General features: G+C 40.1%; 1 protein-coding gene across 2 annotated transcripts; it reads right to left on the bottom strand.

The window, feature by feature from the left end:
• Window positions 1–666: 666 nt before the first annotated feature.
• Window positions 667–16,471, bottom strand: LOC100704120 (NLR family CARD domain-containing protein 3). Of its 2 annotated transcripts, XM_005464551.4 has the most exons (10): window positions 16,196–16,471; window positions 15,689–15,770; window positions 14,897–15,007; window positions 14,648–14,725; window positions 8,634–8,824; window positions 4,177–5,959; window positions 3,476–3,649; window positions 2,788–2,961; window positions 2,663–2,709; window positions 667–2,533 (listed from the first exon to the last, which is right to left on the bottom strand). In XM_005464551.4, the coding sequence occupies exons 2-10, from the start codon at window positions 15,751–15,753 to the stop codon at window positions 2,001–2,003; spliced, it is 3,156 nt and encodes a 1,051-aa protein (XP_005464608.2). In that variant the 5' UTR covers window positions 15,754–15,770; window positions 16,196–16,471; the 3' UTR covers window positions 667–2,000. The 2 variants fall into 2 exon arrangements, with proteins under 2 accessions (XP_005464608.2, XP_003459235.3); XM_003459187.5 differs by lacking the exon at window positions 16,196–16,471 and having other exon boundaries at window positions 15,689–16,160.
• Between the last annotated feature and the right edge of the window lie 2,161 nt (window positions 16,472–18,632).

Below are 18,632 nucleotides of genomic sequence, written 5' to 3'. Positions count from 1 at the left end.
TGAATAGATAAAGAGTCCCCCCCTTTCTCTGGGTGGGTTGGTGTTGGTGAGAGCAGCTGTGAGGCAGACTGCCCCGCCCTTTACTCTCAGACCAAGTCACTCCCTCATTAACACGGTTAGTGAGCTATGAGAAACATGAGCCAATAATAATATGGTTGATTAATGAAGGAGGTTTTTTTATTTTCTCAGATTAAAATAACAGGTGGTGTTTGTGTCTTTCAAAGGATGTATTTCCTGTAAAGATGGCATGTATAATCACGTAGATCATGCAGAACTGTGAAAAGAAAAAAAAGCTTGTGTTTGATGAAGTGACTTGGGCTTTGTTGTGACAGGTGTGCTTTATTTACAGCACCTGTTCTGTGCTCCACAACAGCCCAACTGTGGATCAGGTTATGTTCAAGATAAGAGATAATGGCCAATCAGTTCTCTGGAAATTAGCATCATAATTCCTGGAAGATCCCCCAGACCTCTGTGTGTCGGGAATAGGAGAAACTAAAGTTGTTGTTTTTTAACAGCGTCTGAAGTCATTCCTTAATGAGCATCAGTAAGACTAAACTATTAGAAACTTCTGCTTTTCACTGCAAATTTAAAAAACATTTTATTTTTCAATAAGCAGCAACATGTGATCTAAAACAGGACACCAGTTTGTACAAGTTGAATCATATCTAATAGTCTCACCCCACATTTCAATTCTGTTTATTCTTCACTGTCAGACCATAACACACCAACCAGTATCTAACATTCATTTAATAAAATACTCAATTCCTTGCTCGTGTTAATTGCAAACCTGTGATACTGGATACTGAGACTTCTGTTAACTTAGCTTGATGTTTTTGTGGAAAAAATACTGTGTAAGTAAAAATAAAGCAAAAACTAGACGCTGTTTAAACAGCCTCTCTCACTCACACACACACACACACACACACACACACACACACACACACACACACACACACACACACATCACTGATTTGTAGTGAAAAGGCTGTAAAAGATGCTCAGAGTTGCCAAAGCTAAATAAAAGCAACACACATTTTGATTTAAAACAGAGAAAGAGAAATTCTAAATAAAAGAAGACAAAAGAACATTTATACAGCCACCAACTTCTACATTCTGCTTGTCAAATGTGGGCAGCATGGTGGCACAGTGGTAAGCCTCACAGCAAGAAGGTCCTGAGTTTGGCTCCACCATCTGGCTAGGACCTTTCTGTTTAAAGTTTGCATGTTCTGGGTCTACTGGTTGAGTTCTCCTCTGTAGATCTCATTGCTCTTTACTTAAATGAGCTGTATATGGTTATACTGATAAATTTGTGCACGTAGTCAGTTTTTTAAAATGTCTACTTTGTAATTGTGAAATCATGCTCATTTACCTCTCTTAGTGAATGTATTTTTCTTAGCACTATGTTCAACTATCAAAGTGAGTAAACTGTTAATTCAAAGTTACAGATTAAGATTTCAGAGGTTTAGACCTGATTTTGAGTTTGTAGTAAATACAATAAGTTCTACAAAAAATAAATTAAACAGAACTGACCATAATTTAAAATGCTGATATTATTTCTGACTAGCAACATAAACATAAAATATTAGATTTAGAGAAATACAAAACAGGGAAAGTGTAACAAATTGACATATTGGAGACGTTGGAACAGTTTTTTGTTCGAAGAATGACTTACTAGTTGAAAATATTATGTAAATCTACCAAGCAGATTCATCAGCAACTGTGCAAATTGCAGTTACAGTGCACAGAAAAAGTAATGCCCCCTTTCTGATTTCTTAGTTTTTGGGTTTTTGTTTTTTTGTGGGGGATATTTGTCACACTTAACTGTTTCAGATCATTAAAAAAATATTAGAAAAAGATAGAGTAAATAAAGAATACCATGTAGCTGCAGTAGGTGAAACATGACCTAAAACTTCATTAGGACAACATGAAAAACATATACTATTCGTAAAGCAGTTTAATGTGTGGAACTGATGGACAGAACTTGCAGGTGCAGGTGAAACTTAGGTTAGCTGACAAAATGAAGCAGACGACTGAGCGTGAAGCTCAACAGCAGGATAAAGGGGTTCGTTACAGGCGGTTTTGTAGCTATGAAGGAGGATGCAGCTGTCACTAGAAACCCTGTAGAAGGACAGCGTGCCAGCTGAACAATCCACATACAAACCCACCCGACTGGAGCACCATCCAGCTGAAGGCACGTCTACTTTCTTGTTACGGTGCAGAATATAAAAACCATCATCAGAGAAAACCAGACACCAGGATTTGTCATCGTATCCCATCTTAAACTCATTTTTCTTTCCTTCTGTGCCTCTTCTTCTGATTGTAATCCCAACGCATAGAAGGCCAAATACCTCCACCTCCCAGTAGCAGCGCCCATTCAGGCTCTGCTCACACAGCACCTGCTGGCAGTGCTCAAACTGTTCTTTGGGATCAGGATGTGGATGGTCAACTTCCATCCAGGTCACCTTTCTATTCCCATCAGAGAAAAGCAGGTTTGTGTGTGCTGTGTTTGAGTCCAGAGTGAGTTCACGGGCATCTGGAAATAAGAAAACACTTCATTGCAACAGCAAAAAGAACCCATGCCACTTTGAACAATGATCTGTTACTAGATCATAATTTCATTGATTTGTTACTTATTACCACCAAAAATAACTGAAGTGCTTACATTTCTTGAAGCTTGGTTTCATTCTGTGACTTCCACCGTGTTCAACGCTGTGGAGAAAAGTATCTCAGATTTAATTATGTTTCTTAATGAAGTTTTTAAAAATTACTTTTAAAAAATTCCATTACCTGAGTTTGCTCAGCTTGTATCGAGGATCATTCTTCAGCTTAGACAGCTGCTTCTCTCCAGACTCTCCTGGGTGGTTGTAGCTCAGATCCAACTCTATCAGATGAAACGGGTTGAGCTGTAGAGCTGAAGCCAGATATGCACAGCCTGTCGCTGTGACCAGACAACCGGATAACCTGATAAAACAGACACACTTTTTCAATTGAAATAATTCCAGTAGTACATTTTGTACTTGCTTACCGAACAAAGCAAGTTATGTGCCTAAACTGATGACTGCAACAGCTGACTGTGATTGTTAACTTATTATTGACCTTCTGACTACACATAATAATACCAGACAACCCCTGTCAACCAACCCACGTAACATCACTGCGTGAAAAAAGTAATATGACAATGTTAATGGGCTAGTTCAGATGTTCCTATCTTTTTTCCACTGGTGGGTCGCCACTCTGGTATCAAACCAAGATGGTGACACCTGAGTGTCAGAAGTGTACAGTGTTCATGAAAATTCTTTGTCAATCTAAGTATACTATCCGACTTACTATTGATAAAGACCTCACTGAAATCAGAGCATAAACTATCATTTTTATTATACAGAGTCGCATTTCTAGCAGTTTTTTTTTTTCAGCTTAAATCTGGCTAAAGGACGTCCATTACTAGTGTCTTTTGCTGTACTTTACGTGTTACTACCTGAGTATCTCCAGCCTGCAGCACCGACTTGATAGTCCATCACAGAGTAACTTCAACCCTGAATCTTTCAGGTCATTGTCACTGAGGTCTAGATCTCTCAGGGATGAGCAGTAGAACTTGAGAGCAAAAGCCAAATGCTCAGCTGACACCGAGGTCACTTTGCAATCTGCTAACCTGTGGGTGGGTTTTTAAGTGTTAGTATAAAGAGAACAAAGCTGTTTCATTCTGTAGACAAATACAGAAAAAAAATAAAGGTTTTAAAAAGTGTTATGAGACACAGAAGTTTTGAAACCTCTATTTTTACATTTTGGCCGTTCCCATCTTTTTGTTGTAAAGTATTGAGTAGATAATGTCAGCTGATGTAGCTAGATGATCTTGGCCTTCTTTGAGCAGAATGTTTTATTATTTTATCAAATAATCTTATCTTGTTTTATTCAATTTGGGATAAAATTTAAAATTAAAACCTTGTTTTTATACAACTTAAAAGTAACAATTAAGACCAAAAAGTCATCAGGGGAGTGGTTGCTGTGGTCATAAATTAAATCCATGCCATGACAAAGGTTTAAGGATGACACTTGATCAGCTTGATCAAGAACAGTTCCTTTCCAGCAAACCTTGACTTTACACAATCTGATTGACAGAAAAGTATATGAATTTCTGTTGTTATTCAACATGAAAGTAAATTATTGCTGTAAACTTACATAGCTTTTCTACTCTTCCTCACAGCCGGTATCAGCCTCCGTCTGCCCTCATCTGATGTGTTGTAACTCTTTAAGTCCAAGACTTCCAGATCATTCTTCGATACCTGCAGCATGTAGGCCAGTGCAGAGCAGTGCAGGGGAGTCAACTCTGTTTTTGAACGATCTGACAGTGCGAGATATTCCTGAATCTCATCTTTGACTTTGTGATCTCTCATCTCAACCATAGTCTGGAAAAGGTTGATGCAGCTGTCTGGAGAGAGGTTCTTCCTTCTGATAGACTTGAGGTAAGTCAAGATTTTCTTGTCAGTATCTTGGCTTCGATCTGGTGGAGCCAGCAGACCATGAAGGACTCTCCGGTTGGGTTCAACTAGGAGGCCAAGAAGGAATCTCAGGAAGAAGTCCAGGTGGCCACTTTTCTTCTTCTCCAGCACTTTGTCAACTGTCACCTTTACAAGATCAAGTAACGTATGATCTTTGTCCTCCAAAATGAGGACGTTTTTAAGTTCTGTAGTATTATTGTTAATAAAACAGTCATAGGTGTAGAGAGCTGCAAAGAACTCCTGTACGGTCAGATGCACAAAGCAAAAGACCCTTTTGTTGGAAAAGAGTTGTTCTTCCAAATGGACTGTGGTGCAAAATCCCGAGTAGATGGATGCTTCCTTAATGTCAATTCCACAGGCCTCCAGGTCTTCCTCGTAGAAGATGAGGTTGTTCTTCAGCAGCTGCTCAAATGCAAGCTTGCCGAGTTTCAGAAGAAATTCTTTGTGTGTCTTCAGAAGCTTTTCTTTGTTTGTCTCAACCTTCTTGTCATATTTTCTGCTTCTACGCTTGGTTTGTGCAAACAGGAAGTGTGACATCATCTCTGTAAGAGTTTGAGGAATTGCGGTTTCAACGTCTCCTCCAAAGACTTCCTGGAATAACACTGCAGAAATCCAGCAGAAGATCGGGATCTGACACATGCTGTCGAGACTCTGTGAAGCCTGAATATGTTTAATGATCCTTTCAGCAAGACCAGGATCATGACTAAATCTCCTCCTGAAGTATTCAGCTTTTTGAGGATCATTGAACCCTCTTATCTCTGTCACCATGTCAACATGTTCTGCAGGGATCTGATTGGCTGCTGCTGGACGGGAAGTAATCCAGAGGTTTGCATCAGGAAGAAGCTTACCCTGAATGAGGTTTGCTAGGAGATTACTCACAGGTGTTACTTCCTTGAAAGATGATACTGTCTCACTGCCTTCAAAGTCCAGCTGAAACCTGCTTTCATCCAGACCGTCAAGGATCAGAACAATCTTGGTTTTGGTATAATCCACTGAATCTTTGAGTTCGGACAGTGTGGGGTGAAATAAAGTCAGGAGCTCATGAAGGCTTTTTTCACCTGAAATCAAATTCAACTCTCTGAAAGCAAGACTGAAAACAAAGTCAAGATCTTGGTTTTCCTTCTCTTCGGCCCAGTCAAGAATGAATTTCTGCACAGCCAGAGACTTCCCAATGCCTGCAACGCCCTTCGTCAAGACTGTTCTGTGGGGTTTGTTTTGGACAGAAAACGATTTGAATATGTGACTGAGGTTGACTGAACAGTCATTGGATGATTGCGTTTTCCATTTACTTTTGAATTGATGCTCTTCATTTAGTCTTTCACTCTCTCCGGTGGTGATGAACAACATTGTGTAGATGTTCTGGAGTAGATTTTCTTGGTCACCATTACCTTCAAATGTCAGAGCAAATTTTTTTTTCACTGCTTTTTTCAAATTTTCCTTTACTTTGACAAGGAGGATGTTCCCTGGAATCAAACAGAGCAATGTTTTCAGATTTGTAAACAGGAATTTTTTACAGTTTGTTTAATAAATAAAAGTTGCGTTGGGCAAAAATGTTAAAATTTGGCATCTACCTTTGCCATCCTAAATTTAGATGAAAACGGGAGTCTTAAGGTGTTTTCACACCTATGTTGTTTAGTTCATATAAGCAAAACTCTGGCCGTTTTCCCCTTTGGTAAAGTTTGTTTGTGCGGGTGTGAACAACAAATATGGTAATCATACTTGAGGAGAAGGTCTTGGTTTGGTTCCAAAGTCCAGATTGGTGCAGTTTGTTTAAAGTGTGAAAAGTGATCCAACCTAACTACCAGGTGTATTTTCCAAGTTTGAGCTAAACACCTTCCTGTAACTACTTATGCTTTGCATTCTGGACATTGACAGCGTTTTAATCCTTTTTGATTTTAATATTCATGTTTTTTTGTCACCAATTGTCCATTGTCATGGACAATTGCTCCTTTAAGCAAAATGTTGATCATTTGCTTACCATGTTTAATGTCACCTGTACAAACGTCCTAGATATGGCCACTCCTTTTAGAAAAACTAAACGCTTTAGACCTAAAACTGATCCCTGGCTAAACAATGACACCCGGGCCATTAGAAGGACCTGTAGAAAGGCCGAAAGAAAATGGAAAAAGACAAACTTTAGATTTCCTTCACTATGTTAAGAGATGCTCTGTCTCTTTATCAAGATGCTGTGCATAAAGCAAAAACTACCTATCCAATAGTACCTATCGGATATTATCAGCAAACACAGCTACAGCCCTTGTATCTTATTCAATACTATTCACTCTGTTATCAACCCTCCATCCACCTCTCAATTACTAGGGTCCCTTGGTACCTGTGAAAAAATCTTAAGTTTTTTTGTTGATAAGGTGGATACTATTAGGTCTTGTTTCATTCCTCCGCCCTATGATCCCTATGTTCCCTTGTTTTCCTCAGTTGTGTTTGATCACTTCAAGCCGATTTCTCTGAACTCTCTGGCCGAACTAGTCTCCCGTCTTAAGCACTATGTGTCACCTTGACACTATCCCCTCTCGTCTTTTTAAAGAAGTCTTTGACACTATTGGCCCTCATGTTTTAACTATTATCAACACCTCTCTTTTCACGGGAACAGTTCCATTTGATCTTAAACATGCTATTGTCCACCCACTTCTTAAAAAAAACTAACCTTGACGCAACTGTTATTTCAAATTTTAGACCAATCTCTAAACTTTCTTTTCTGTCTAAAATTTTAGAAAAATTTGCTTTTATTCAGCTCCAGGCCTTTCTGGAGACTAATGCCATCTTAAAATCGTTTCAGTCTGGTTTTAAAGCACCACATACCACTGAAATTGTGCTTTTAAAAGTTCTTAATGATCTTTTATTGACTACCGATTCTGGTAATCCCATCACTTTAGTGCTTTTAGATTTGAGTTCGGCATTTGATACAGTGGATCATGGGATTCTGCTATCGAGATTGGAAAATTGTGTGGGCATTAAAGGTACTGCACTTAAATACTTCAGATCCTACTTAACTGATAGGAGTTTTAAAGTTTTACTTGACTGACTTGATGACATTAAATCATGGTTCTCTTTAAATTTCTTGCATATAAACAATCAAAAAACTGAGATTATACTATTCGGACCCTCTGACCTCCATTTTTCCCTTAATGTTGACCTTGGTCCACTGGAAAAGTTCAGAACGCCAGTTGCTAAAAATTTAGGAGTGTTTCTCTTTCTCATTTGAGAAACAAATAAATGATGTTATTAAAACCAGCTTTTTCCAGTTGAGGGCCATTGCAAAATCCAAGACCATGTTGTCATCTGCCGATTTCGAGAGAGTGATTCATGCATTTATTTCATCTAGGCTTGACTATTGCAATAGTCTGTATTTTGGTATTAACCAGGCCCTACTCTCTCGTTTGCAGCTAGTTCAGAATGCGGCGGCCCTACTCCTAACAGTCACTCGCCATTTTGAACATATCACCCTAATCCTGGCACGTTTTAACTGGTTACCAGTACGTCGTAGAATCGAATTCAAGATTTTGTTGTTTGTTTTCAAATCTCTGAATGGATTAGCTCCATCTTATCTCTTGGACCTTTTAACTAAAAATACTCCAAGCAGAGTTCTTAGGTAGGCAGATAAGTTGCTTCTTGGATATCCCCAGAACCAGACAGAAAAACAGATGTGACTGAGCTTTTGCAGTTGCTGCCCCCAAGCTCTGGAACAGTCTGCCCCTTAACATTAGGTCTTCACCAACGCTTGACATTTTTAAAACCCGCTTGAAAACGCACTTGTATTCTTTAGCCTTCAATTGTGACTAGTCTTCCATTGTATTTTCTATGAATGTTCACCATTTTCATTATGTACAGCACTTTGGTTCAACCTGTGTTGTTTTTAAATGTGCTTATAAATGCATTTGATTTGATTGAAATTTGAAGTTTTATAACTTGTCAACTAAGTCAGACCAGAGTAAAAGAACTATAGCTATACACATAGTACTTATCTCTATGTCAAAAGAACATGCCACGCAACAAGAAAAGGTTATCAGTATAAATGCAGTTTAGCTGGTGTAAGATTGCTGCAATCACTTTTATTTCCAAGGATAAATGGTGCACACGTAAAGATCCCAGTGACAGTAGCATTTACTCATGGAAACTTACCTGTGCCTTCAACATTCTTAAGTCGACATTTCTCAACACAATCCAGGCAGAGATTTTCTGCCTGTGAGCCAGATTGATCCCAGTTTGAGCTCACACACTGTTTGCATAACCAGTGTCCACACTTGAAGTGGACTGGATCCCTCAAAACCTTCTTACACATTAGACAGCTGTTTGGATCCACACTGGGATAACTGTAGGAAAAACAATACAAAGCCTTCATTTATATTCAAGAGCAGTTTATATGATAATATAAGCAAAACAATTGTCTCAGAGGCCAAATTCTTAAATAACATTTTAAAAAGCTTCTTCACTCTGTTAAGGTGAGGTTATGCCCTGTTGACATCTTGTCCTCACCTGTGCTGATGTTTTGCCAAATATCATTGCTAAATATAATCATGAACAAAAACTTTAGGTCAGGTAAAATTCAAGGACGATGCAGCACAGGTTAGGTTTGTAAAGTTGGATCTGAATAAACCACAAGAATTCTGGAAAAATGTCCCTTGAACAAACGAGACCAAAGTAAAGACATTTGTCCATAATGCACAGCAACACGTTTGATGAAAACCTCTGTTCACCAAAGTATTCTAGAAACAATCAAATGTGAGGCCATTTGTCTGACAGTTAAATATCGGCAGAAATCGGTTAATGAAACAGAACCTGTCATGTTATTAATAATACACGGGTCCACTGTATGATTCACATCCCTGGTGTTTCCCAACTTCTGGACATACATATTTGAAAATGACAAACTTTAGCTTTTCCCCTCACTGTGCAAAGAATACTGTGAAAGAGGGGTATGCTTGTGTAAACCTGTCCTTTTCATGTGAGCCGTCACAAGTCCAGTCTGGTTGGTCTCACAACTACTCTGCCAGATCTGGTTCTGGGTGTAGATGGAAGTTCTGAAGAAACTGTCACTGGAATGTCCGTGGAGCACTGCTCCCCGGATCCTACCAATTCTGGCTCCCCACTATCACTCTCTTTGGTCTGCAGAGATAGCAGTATTGGCACTGTGGTGCAAAGCTGTCTCCCCATCAAGAGTTGGGCTGGACTATAGCCATTCTGTAGTGGGATGGCTCTGTAAGCGAGTAGAGCCAATTGTGGATCAGCAGCTTTCCGTATTAGGTAATAGGTTCTTGACAGTCTTAACTGCCCGTTCGGCTTCGCCATTGCTTTAGGGATATTTCAGGCTGCTCGTGATGTGACAAAAGCCATACACTTTTGCAAAATGTCCACAGCAGACTCAGCAGCAGCTTATGGTTTGCCTCCATTTGAAAGTGTTTGCCAATAAGAAAGCTGCGGAACCTCCCACAAGCCCAGGTCAGACCTAAAGCCTCCTTTTTAACCTGAGTGTATCTCTGTTCTGTTGCAGTGAGGGAACGTGATGCATAGGCAACAGGTCTCCACTCCTCGTCCCATCTTTGAAGTTGCACACCCCCTAAGCCATACGATGATGTATCCGCTGACACATTGCAGTCACGGCTTTGGTCATATGTGGCTAACACTGGCGGTGATGTAAGTGCATGTTTCAGGTCCCAAAACACTCTATGGGTCAATGTCCCACCTCCAGCTGTTTTTCTTAGACAGTGAGTCTCTTAGAGGTTTGTCTCTCTCTGTAAACTGTGGAAGAAACTTTCCATGCTGGTTAGCCATTCCCATTGGGTGCCCTGCATACGCGCCTGTAATGTCCTTTTTTCCCAAATGCATGGCATTTTACTTCATGTGCTGGACAATCTTGCTTTGAATGTGATGGAACGCCGCCACATTTTTGACACGTTGCCCCTTTCTTGCCATCTTCTCAGAACCCACGTGTTTTAGCTTCACGACTATCAGCCTGGAGAGGTTTGATTCTAGCAGGCTTACGACTAATTTTGTGCACTCTATCTATGGACTTAGCATCGATAGCCTCAGCTCTAGAGTCACCTCGTAAGGAGGATTGTTGTCGCTTTACCTCTTCACTTTGCCTCGCCATCTTGATAGCTTTCTGCAGGGTCAAATCTGGGTCAAGCTGCATGCGTTCTGACAGCCGTTTGTCCGTGAGACCAACAACGAGCCTGTCGCGTATCAGTTCATCATGTAGCCCTCCACAGTTGCAGTGTTCTGCTAGTGCATACAGTGTAGTCACAAAAGCATCCACCATCTCATTTTCTCCCTGTCGGCGCATGTTGAATTTGGCACATTCATAGATCACATTTTTCTTCACAATGAAAAAAGCCTGGAATCCATCACGTACCCCCACGTACGTTGTCCTTTGCTCAGCTTTTAAACTCAGACCGCAAAGCACATCGTTTGCCTCATCTTCCATGCAGTAAATTAACGCGGTGACTTGGTTCTCCTCCAAACTCATGTTCAAATTACTGGCGAGACAGAATCGCTCGAACCTCCGTATCCATTTGGACCACTCCTGCGGCTTTGAAAAGTCGAAGGGCTCCGGTGGCTGAATGCTAAATGTCGCGCTCGTCCCCGCCGGTGTTGTGCCAAAGTAGGTATCCCCGACAGAATTTATTTCCCCTGCGTCGGGAGCACACAGGAAGTACTGATGTTTTACTTTTGTGAAAAAGTTAACAATTACTATCGTTACATTACCATTCAGTTTGAGGGTTACAACAGAGAATTATATATTTATTGTTCTCACGTGGTATCGGACAGGATTATTTTAAATGGTAAATGGCCTGTATTTATATAGCGCTTTACTTGTCCCTAAGGACCCCAAAGCGCTTTACACATCCAGTCATCCACCCATTCACACACTGGTGATGGCAAGCTACATTGTAGCCACAGCTGCCCTGGGGCGCACTGACAGAGGCGCCCCATTTTAACACAAGAACATTTTGCCTGATAATTGTTTTTATCCTCCTGTAACTTTACTGTATAAAGAGCCAAATCCTCCAAAGTTTCCGGAGTAATACCTCATAATAAGAAGTGTTTGTGTACTACAAATCAAGAATGTGGGATACTGTTTGTCCATGACTTACACAGGGGGAATAAATTGTGGCAGGATCATCCTGATGATGTTTGTATCCCACTATAACTTTCCTGTATAAAGAGGTAACACCTCAAAAATTTCAGGAGTAGTTAGTCATTAAAAGAAGCGTTTGTAAAGTAAAAATCAACACTCTGGGATACTGTTTGTCCGTGATTTGGACAGCCCAGCGTTTGCTCCCGACGCAGGGGAAACAAATTCTGTCGGGGATACCTACTTTGGCACGACACCGGCGTTCTCTGTGCAGTTTCATCCGCCACAGGGCTCGCAAAATCGCTAGCCCGACGTCCCGGGGCTAGCGATTTTTCCAGTCGGGCTACCAAAATCCATCTCAGCCCTGCTCGTCGGGCTATCATAGGAAGGAAAAATATGTGTCAATGCTTTTGCATTTTCTTTCGCAAATGTAGCTGAGTAAGTATGTTATTGGCATCGATGAGCCACTGCCAATATACGACACATTGAAATCGCGTTTGAATTTGCGCTTGTTTTTTGCTTTCACTTTCACTTTGCGATCACGCAAACAGTGTGTAGAGAGCGGCGGCACTGATTGGTGAGTGACGATTAATTGCGCACCAATTCCTGACATCGTCTTATCACTCATTAGCTTACTATTCAAACGTGACAAGTGAAATCTCCCACAGCAAGCTCAAACATGTGAGAGGTTGATTGCGCAGAGAATCGCTGACTGTTATGTAAGTACGTGTGTAAAAGCAGCAGGATTTACGCCGGTATTTCAGTTCTGCTGAGCCAAATAAGACAAGTCAGGGTGAAGAAGGGGCAGCCAAATAAAAGCCTACCGCAAAACGGAAAAGTTATGACAAATCAGACTATGAGACAAAAAGAAAGTGCAGCTTTATGGTTTCATGGACAAAAGAATTTCTGTGGCTGGAATATGACGAGCTAAATAACATCATGTTCTGCCGGGTGTGTTGTGAGTTTCATTTCATTTGAGTCGACAAGCGCCTTTGTAACTGGGACCAGTAATTTTAAGAAAGACCCCATCAGAACCCATGAGAAACGCAAGAAATGCATTATTGCCCAGTCTGCAATATCTTTCCCAGAACAAACAGCAATTGGAAAAAACATACTAAAAATAAACCAAGCACAAGCAGAAGTCCTGAAAAATCTTTCAGAAGCGTACTATGTTGCAAAGAGTGAACCACCATTGGCCAAATTTAGCAGTTTTTGCAAACTTCAAAAAGCAAATGGCCTCGATCTTGGTTCCACTCACCCCTTACCCTTGACTTCAGTGGAAATTTCAGATTCAGGATCTGATACAGACTAATTCATGTTCTACACAGTTCTTGCAAGTTCATAGAAATTCCTGTTCAATTAGAAACAAGTATTTGAGTTGATGATTGTAATTTTTATACAGTTGTTGTGATTTGTATTTTAACAATTTTCTGATTAATTTTTGTTTCCGTTACAATATTATACTTTAATGTATAATATTGTAAAGGAAACAAAACATTAAAAAATTGCTCTCTTTTTTATTCGGGCTACTTAAATTTATTTTGGGCTACCAAAAACTGAAGAGTGCCTGCCCGAAGGGCTACCAGGGATTTTGAAATTTTGCGAGCCCTGCGCCATATTCTCCCTCTTGTTTTCCACAAGCTCCACAACATACAGGTTCATTCAGTCGAGGTTGCATGGATCAGTACAGGACTTCTGACACCATGCCGTGCTATTAATTATACGCGGGTCCACTGTATGATTCATAACCAACTCTTTATTTTTCCGTTCTTCTCTGTTCCACATAACATTCCATTTTACACTGACTGGCTCTATTAACATCTACTGTGCAATGCAATTACACCACAGAACCATGATCTCAAACACAAAAGCAAATCTGCAACAGAAAGGCTGAAAGGAAATAATTAAGGTGTTGCAATGGTCAGTTGTCAAACTCGGGACCTAAACCTAATTGAAATCCTGTACTAACGTAAAGAGAGCTGTGGATAAATGAGTGCTCACAAACCTCAACAAAATCAAGAAATGCAGTAATGATCAGATATTATGTGTGGTAAAACTGATGTCATTTCTGATGTCATACCACAAGGCAACAGTATCTATTTTGTAGGGACTGAAGGCGTGATCTCTATGGTAGGAAGGTGAAAAAAGATATAACCTGGTGTGCTGTACATTCTACTTGCCTAAAGTAAAGGAAAATTAATAAAGGTATGTTGCAGGGGCTTAAATGACTCATTCTGCAGAAGTACAGAGACAAACAGTGCCAGGAGCAAAGTTCCAAGCTTAAGTGCATTGTAGAAAATAATATGTTTGAAGCTGATGGAAAATGTCAACAGTAAGTGGCACACCTTCCAGGTGTATATCTGAAACCAAGCCGGATGTAAGAAAGGTAATGTTATTGCTTACAATAGCAGGGCCTCAGGTTATTGAAGTGTTCAACACATTCATATGCGGCAAACCAGATTAGGATGAAAGGAAGTTTGATAAAGTTATCTCGAAGTTTGATGCCCATTGTCCTCCTAAATAGAATAAAACATCTAAGAGATAAATTTTTCACTTACAAATTTAATGCCAATGTGAGTCTTTTGAAACCTTTCTGATAAACCTGAAGCTCATGTACAGCTTTGCTACACTAAGTGACTCGACACTATTGACATTGGGGACAAAAATTCAGAAAAAAGCTTCTGAGGGAAATCAACATGACACTGAAAAGATCAGTAACGCATGTGAGTTTTCACATCAGTATGTCAAGACATTCAGCGAAATGGCCACAAATGCAGTCAGTGACATCACTGCTGTGGGAGCAGGTCCCAGCCAAAGAGGGAGATGCACACATGCAGTCTGAAAAAAGGATCTTTGACTGACTTGTTACAAAGAAACTAGACATTGGTGCATTAATATGAACACTGAAAGAGATATCCTGGTAAAAAAAACCAAAAAACTCCAAGATTCCTTAGTGTTACAAAAAAACAACTCAGTTCCTGTTTCAACATGAATCACTTCTAATCATACCCTTCAGTATTTTTAAGAAACTGAGAGAAGATTTAGTAGAAATTAGAATTACCTGAGCTGCTGGTGAGTGGATTCATCGCTCTGCACAGAAACTGAACTTTCAGACGTGAACTCCGTTGCACTCTGTAAACTAAAAAGATATATATATTTAGTGTAAAAACTTTATAAGCATTCACTGAGCAGTCAACGCATTGCTCAACTATTGAAACTTTTAGTGGAAATGCACTTTTTTATCTATACACTGTGGTTTATTGTAACAAAAAGAGATCAGATATTTTATATTAGTAAGAACACAGTTTACTGTTTCCATTTTGATTTCTCATCTCTAAAGGCAAGAGGTTCAATCCTGGATCGATCACTCTTAATGGAGACACATCTGGGACCCGTGGACTCGGCAACACTTTTCTGTGAACTAAGACGAAAGTTTATTTAACACTTCATTGACGCAGAGAGAAGTCACCTACACAAAAAATTTACACATTTAATGCAAACACCGCAGGGTAAATCCTGAGACCACTCAACTGCACTAAAAAAACTTTTTTCACAAATCAAATATGCCGTCAGCAAAACACACAGGATACACATCACACATACAGTAAACAACACCCTAAACAAGTAAAACATCAGGACTTCCCTTAAATGAATTTAAACATTTTACAACCCTGTTTACTAAATTGATAGCACAACATATAAAATGTAAATATAAACAGAATCCAGTGAGATACATTGGGATAATTGGAAATAGCACAAAGACGACACATCAAACATTGAAACTAAGAAAATGTATTTATTTACTGAACAAAGTAGGCTACTTTTTAAATTGAATGCCAGCAGCGCATTTCAATAACTTGAAACAGGGGTGTGTTTACTGCTGTAATACAACGTCTTTCTCTAAGAGACTGATGACACTAAGTGTTGAAAAACATTATTCTTTAAATTCCCCGGCACAATCTTCACAGTCCCGAACCCCAACTTTACTTCTGAAGAATATCTTGCAAATCATTTGATTTTGTATTTATTTACATTTTACACTCTTTCCCTCTGCTTTGGAAACATGGCTACATGTGATGATTTATGAATAGCTGAGTAATACCTGGCTGATGGCTCACAAGGTTCAGAAGCTGGTGCTGAAAGCTTCCTCCTCTTCTCCTCAGACATATCTGAACATGCACCTGCTGCAGAAAAATGCATCCATGAAATACTAATTAATAATATATAAAGCGATGATGTATATATGTATATATAATCTATTAACTGAGTCAGTGTAAACTTGGTCACTTGATCAGTCATAGAAACTGGTCACTGTGCAGACATCACCTTAGAAACCAGCCACAACTGTGGCTTACCTGAAGTCATTAATTATTCAGGTAAGCCAGTTTTGGGAAACGAAACCATGGAGACAAAGGACATTTTGTCACTTCCTCTAACGGCTACAATGCAATCCAAACTGTAGCTGTTTTAAGAAACCACGCTAAAAAGAGGGAAAACTGCGCAAAAATGAGCAAAATATTCTTGTTCACGCTTTAATCAAATAACAGATATTTTAATCAAACCCAGCGGACACGCTCGCTGCCCACGTGATACAGAGGATCTTACTTACTTTTGTTTGAAGGACAAAAAACCTCGTCCCGGTCCCTCCTGCCTTCGTTCTTCTTATTTAATTAAAAAATATATAAAGTCGGGTTTGTTTCGTTTCTTTGTGTCCGCAGGTGATGGACACAGCGAAGCAAATCCACGTGCTGCTACAGACTTCGGACCTCACAGGCTTCAAGCAAGGGTGTAGATTTGGCATGGACGGAAGGGACATGTCCCCACCAATATTCAGCGATTATTGAATTGTCCCCACCAATAATTTGATCTCTGCGAGTAAAGAAATACAAACCCGACAGAAAGAAAAAAAAAAAAGATCTGTCAACGTCTCATTCACCCAGCGGTGCAGAAAGAGTTAAATTACGTTCTCTACTGGAGTCCTACCTCATGTGACAAATATGGCCAATGTGATTGGCTGTGCCTTTCAGGGAGCTCTGTTTAGTTTTAGCAGCGACAATCCTGCGCTGCGAGGACCTGCAAGGAGGAGAGGAGGATGGCAGCAAAAAGGAAGAACCTGGATATAACGAAGTATTTTTCAAAGAAACCTGTAAGTCACTTAAAGTCAAGTTCACTCATAAAATGTGTCCGTCATAATAACGTTAAAGGCAATACCAGGCCATACATGCCAACCCTCCCGATTTTTCCGGGAGAATCCCGAATTTCAGTGCCCCTCCCGAAAATCTCCCGGAGCCACCATTCTCCCCAATTTCTCCCGATTTTCCACCCGGACAACAAAATTGAAAAAACATATCCTAGATTGGCCCAGCCAATTCCAGTTTCCAACAATGGCTACTACTACTGCAGCTACTTAGTATTAATATTACTCTTATTACTCTTTCTGGGTCGCGAAATAAACTTTTAACATATTTTCAGGCGAGAATGTAGCTGTGTCAACTTCAAATAACTTAAACATGTTATTGTTTGGCCTTTTTCAGTGTTTTATTTGTTCGTGAGTAAATCGGTTTGGCTGAGATTAAAATTATTAGATTAGATTAGATTAGATTAGATTAGATTAAATAAAACTTTATTAATCCCTCGGGAGGGTTCCTCCGGGGTTTTCACACAGCTGAATAAATGTCAAACAGTCTACCCGGCTTTCGGAGGACCCGGCCCACTTAGACCGCGAAGGCCGGGTCCTCAGGTGGACGCAGCCTCTGAATTTGGACACCCCACATTTAACTTATTTTTTTCCGATAAGTAAACACTGTAAAAACCCCTTTGAATGTCTCCCTAATTCTGAGGTCTCAAGGTTGGCAAGTATGTGCTAGGCTTTGGCCGACATCAGTCTAAAACTGTATGTAACCATGAAAAAAGTGTTGCCATGTCCACCAGGACAGTATAGTATAGACAGTATAGTATAGACTCCTTCACATAGTGGACATTGAGTTGTAGTGTGGGGCACCAGTAATCCATGTGTGTTGCTGTAACAGTAGTTCATGTTTAGAATAAAAAATCCCAGCTCACTGACTTGATCGGGGCAATAGTGCCTAAAATGTTGCATAATTTTGCTGAGAGATCTTTTACTTTGTGGTCATCTTAGATGAGTAGTTTTATGGACAAAACCCAGCAGGTCATTCAGTGTTCCCTTAGTGCTAATGTGTAAGAGATGTTGGTGTACTATAACTGAAGTAATGTTGTTAGGTCCTTAAAGTCATATTCTTTTATTGTCATGACTGTATTTGAAGCTTTTTTTTATTTTTGTATGATACCTGATTTATATGGAATATGGCTGAAGTAAACTAAAGTCTAAAATCAGTCATTTGTTTAATAGTAATTTAACATTATATAATTCACATATAAAACTATGAATTGTAATTTTAAATGGTTTAAAAGCATGTAGAATAGCACATGTAGACAAGTTCGGTGGTTGAATCATCCGTCCCCACCAATGCCAAAACCAAATCTACTCCCTTGGCTTCAAGTGTTTCAAGTAATTATCGTGAATGCAACCAGTTAAATGAACCTAAAGTTTGATTAATGTGAGTTACAGCTGTCTTTTTCTCTTTGTATCGTTACGTTATAGTGAAGCACGTGCTGCAGCAGTGAGCAGGCAAATGACGTGTCGCTCACGAACGAAACAACTTCCCTCCGCACGTGAGCCTTGTGCAGTAGCGGTTTTAGATACGGGCGACACGGGCGGTTGCCCGGGGCGGCATCGTGATGGGGGGCGGCATCACGGGCATCGGCAAAAAAAAAAAAAAAATGCTCGTTATCATGCTGCCCCGACATCAGCCAGCGCATAGTGGGAATGGCAGAGGCGCCGATCGGTTTTCTATCGCCCATTTGCTGGGAGTAAGGGCGCCCTCCGTTTGCGAGGTGCGCCTGCTGCTTGCGGCACAGGGAGGAGAGGGCGGGGCGGCGGGGGATTCTCTGGCTGGATGGAGCAGCGTCTAATAACCAACCCGCAAAATAAAACAAAATAAAAAACAAACCAACAAACACGAAAA

Source organism: Oreochromis niloticus, linkage group LG3 (assembly GCF_001858045.2).
Source record: "Oreochromis niloticus isolate F11D_XX linkage group LG3, O_niloticus_UMD_NMBU, whole genome shotgun sequence".
NCBI lineage: Eukaryota > Metazoa > Chordata > Actinopteri > Cichliformes > Cichlidae > Oreochromis > Oreochromis niloticus.
Note: the sequence above shows the minus strand (reverse complement) of the source record. Positions and strands in the feature narration are given on the sequence as shown.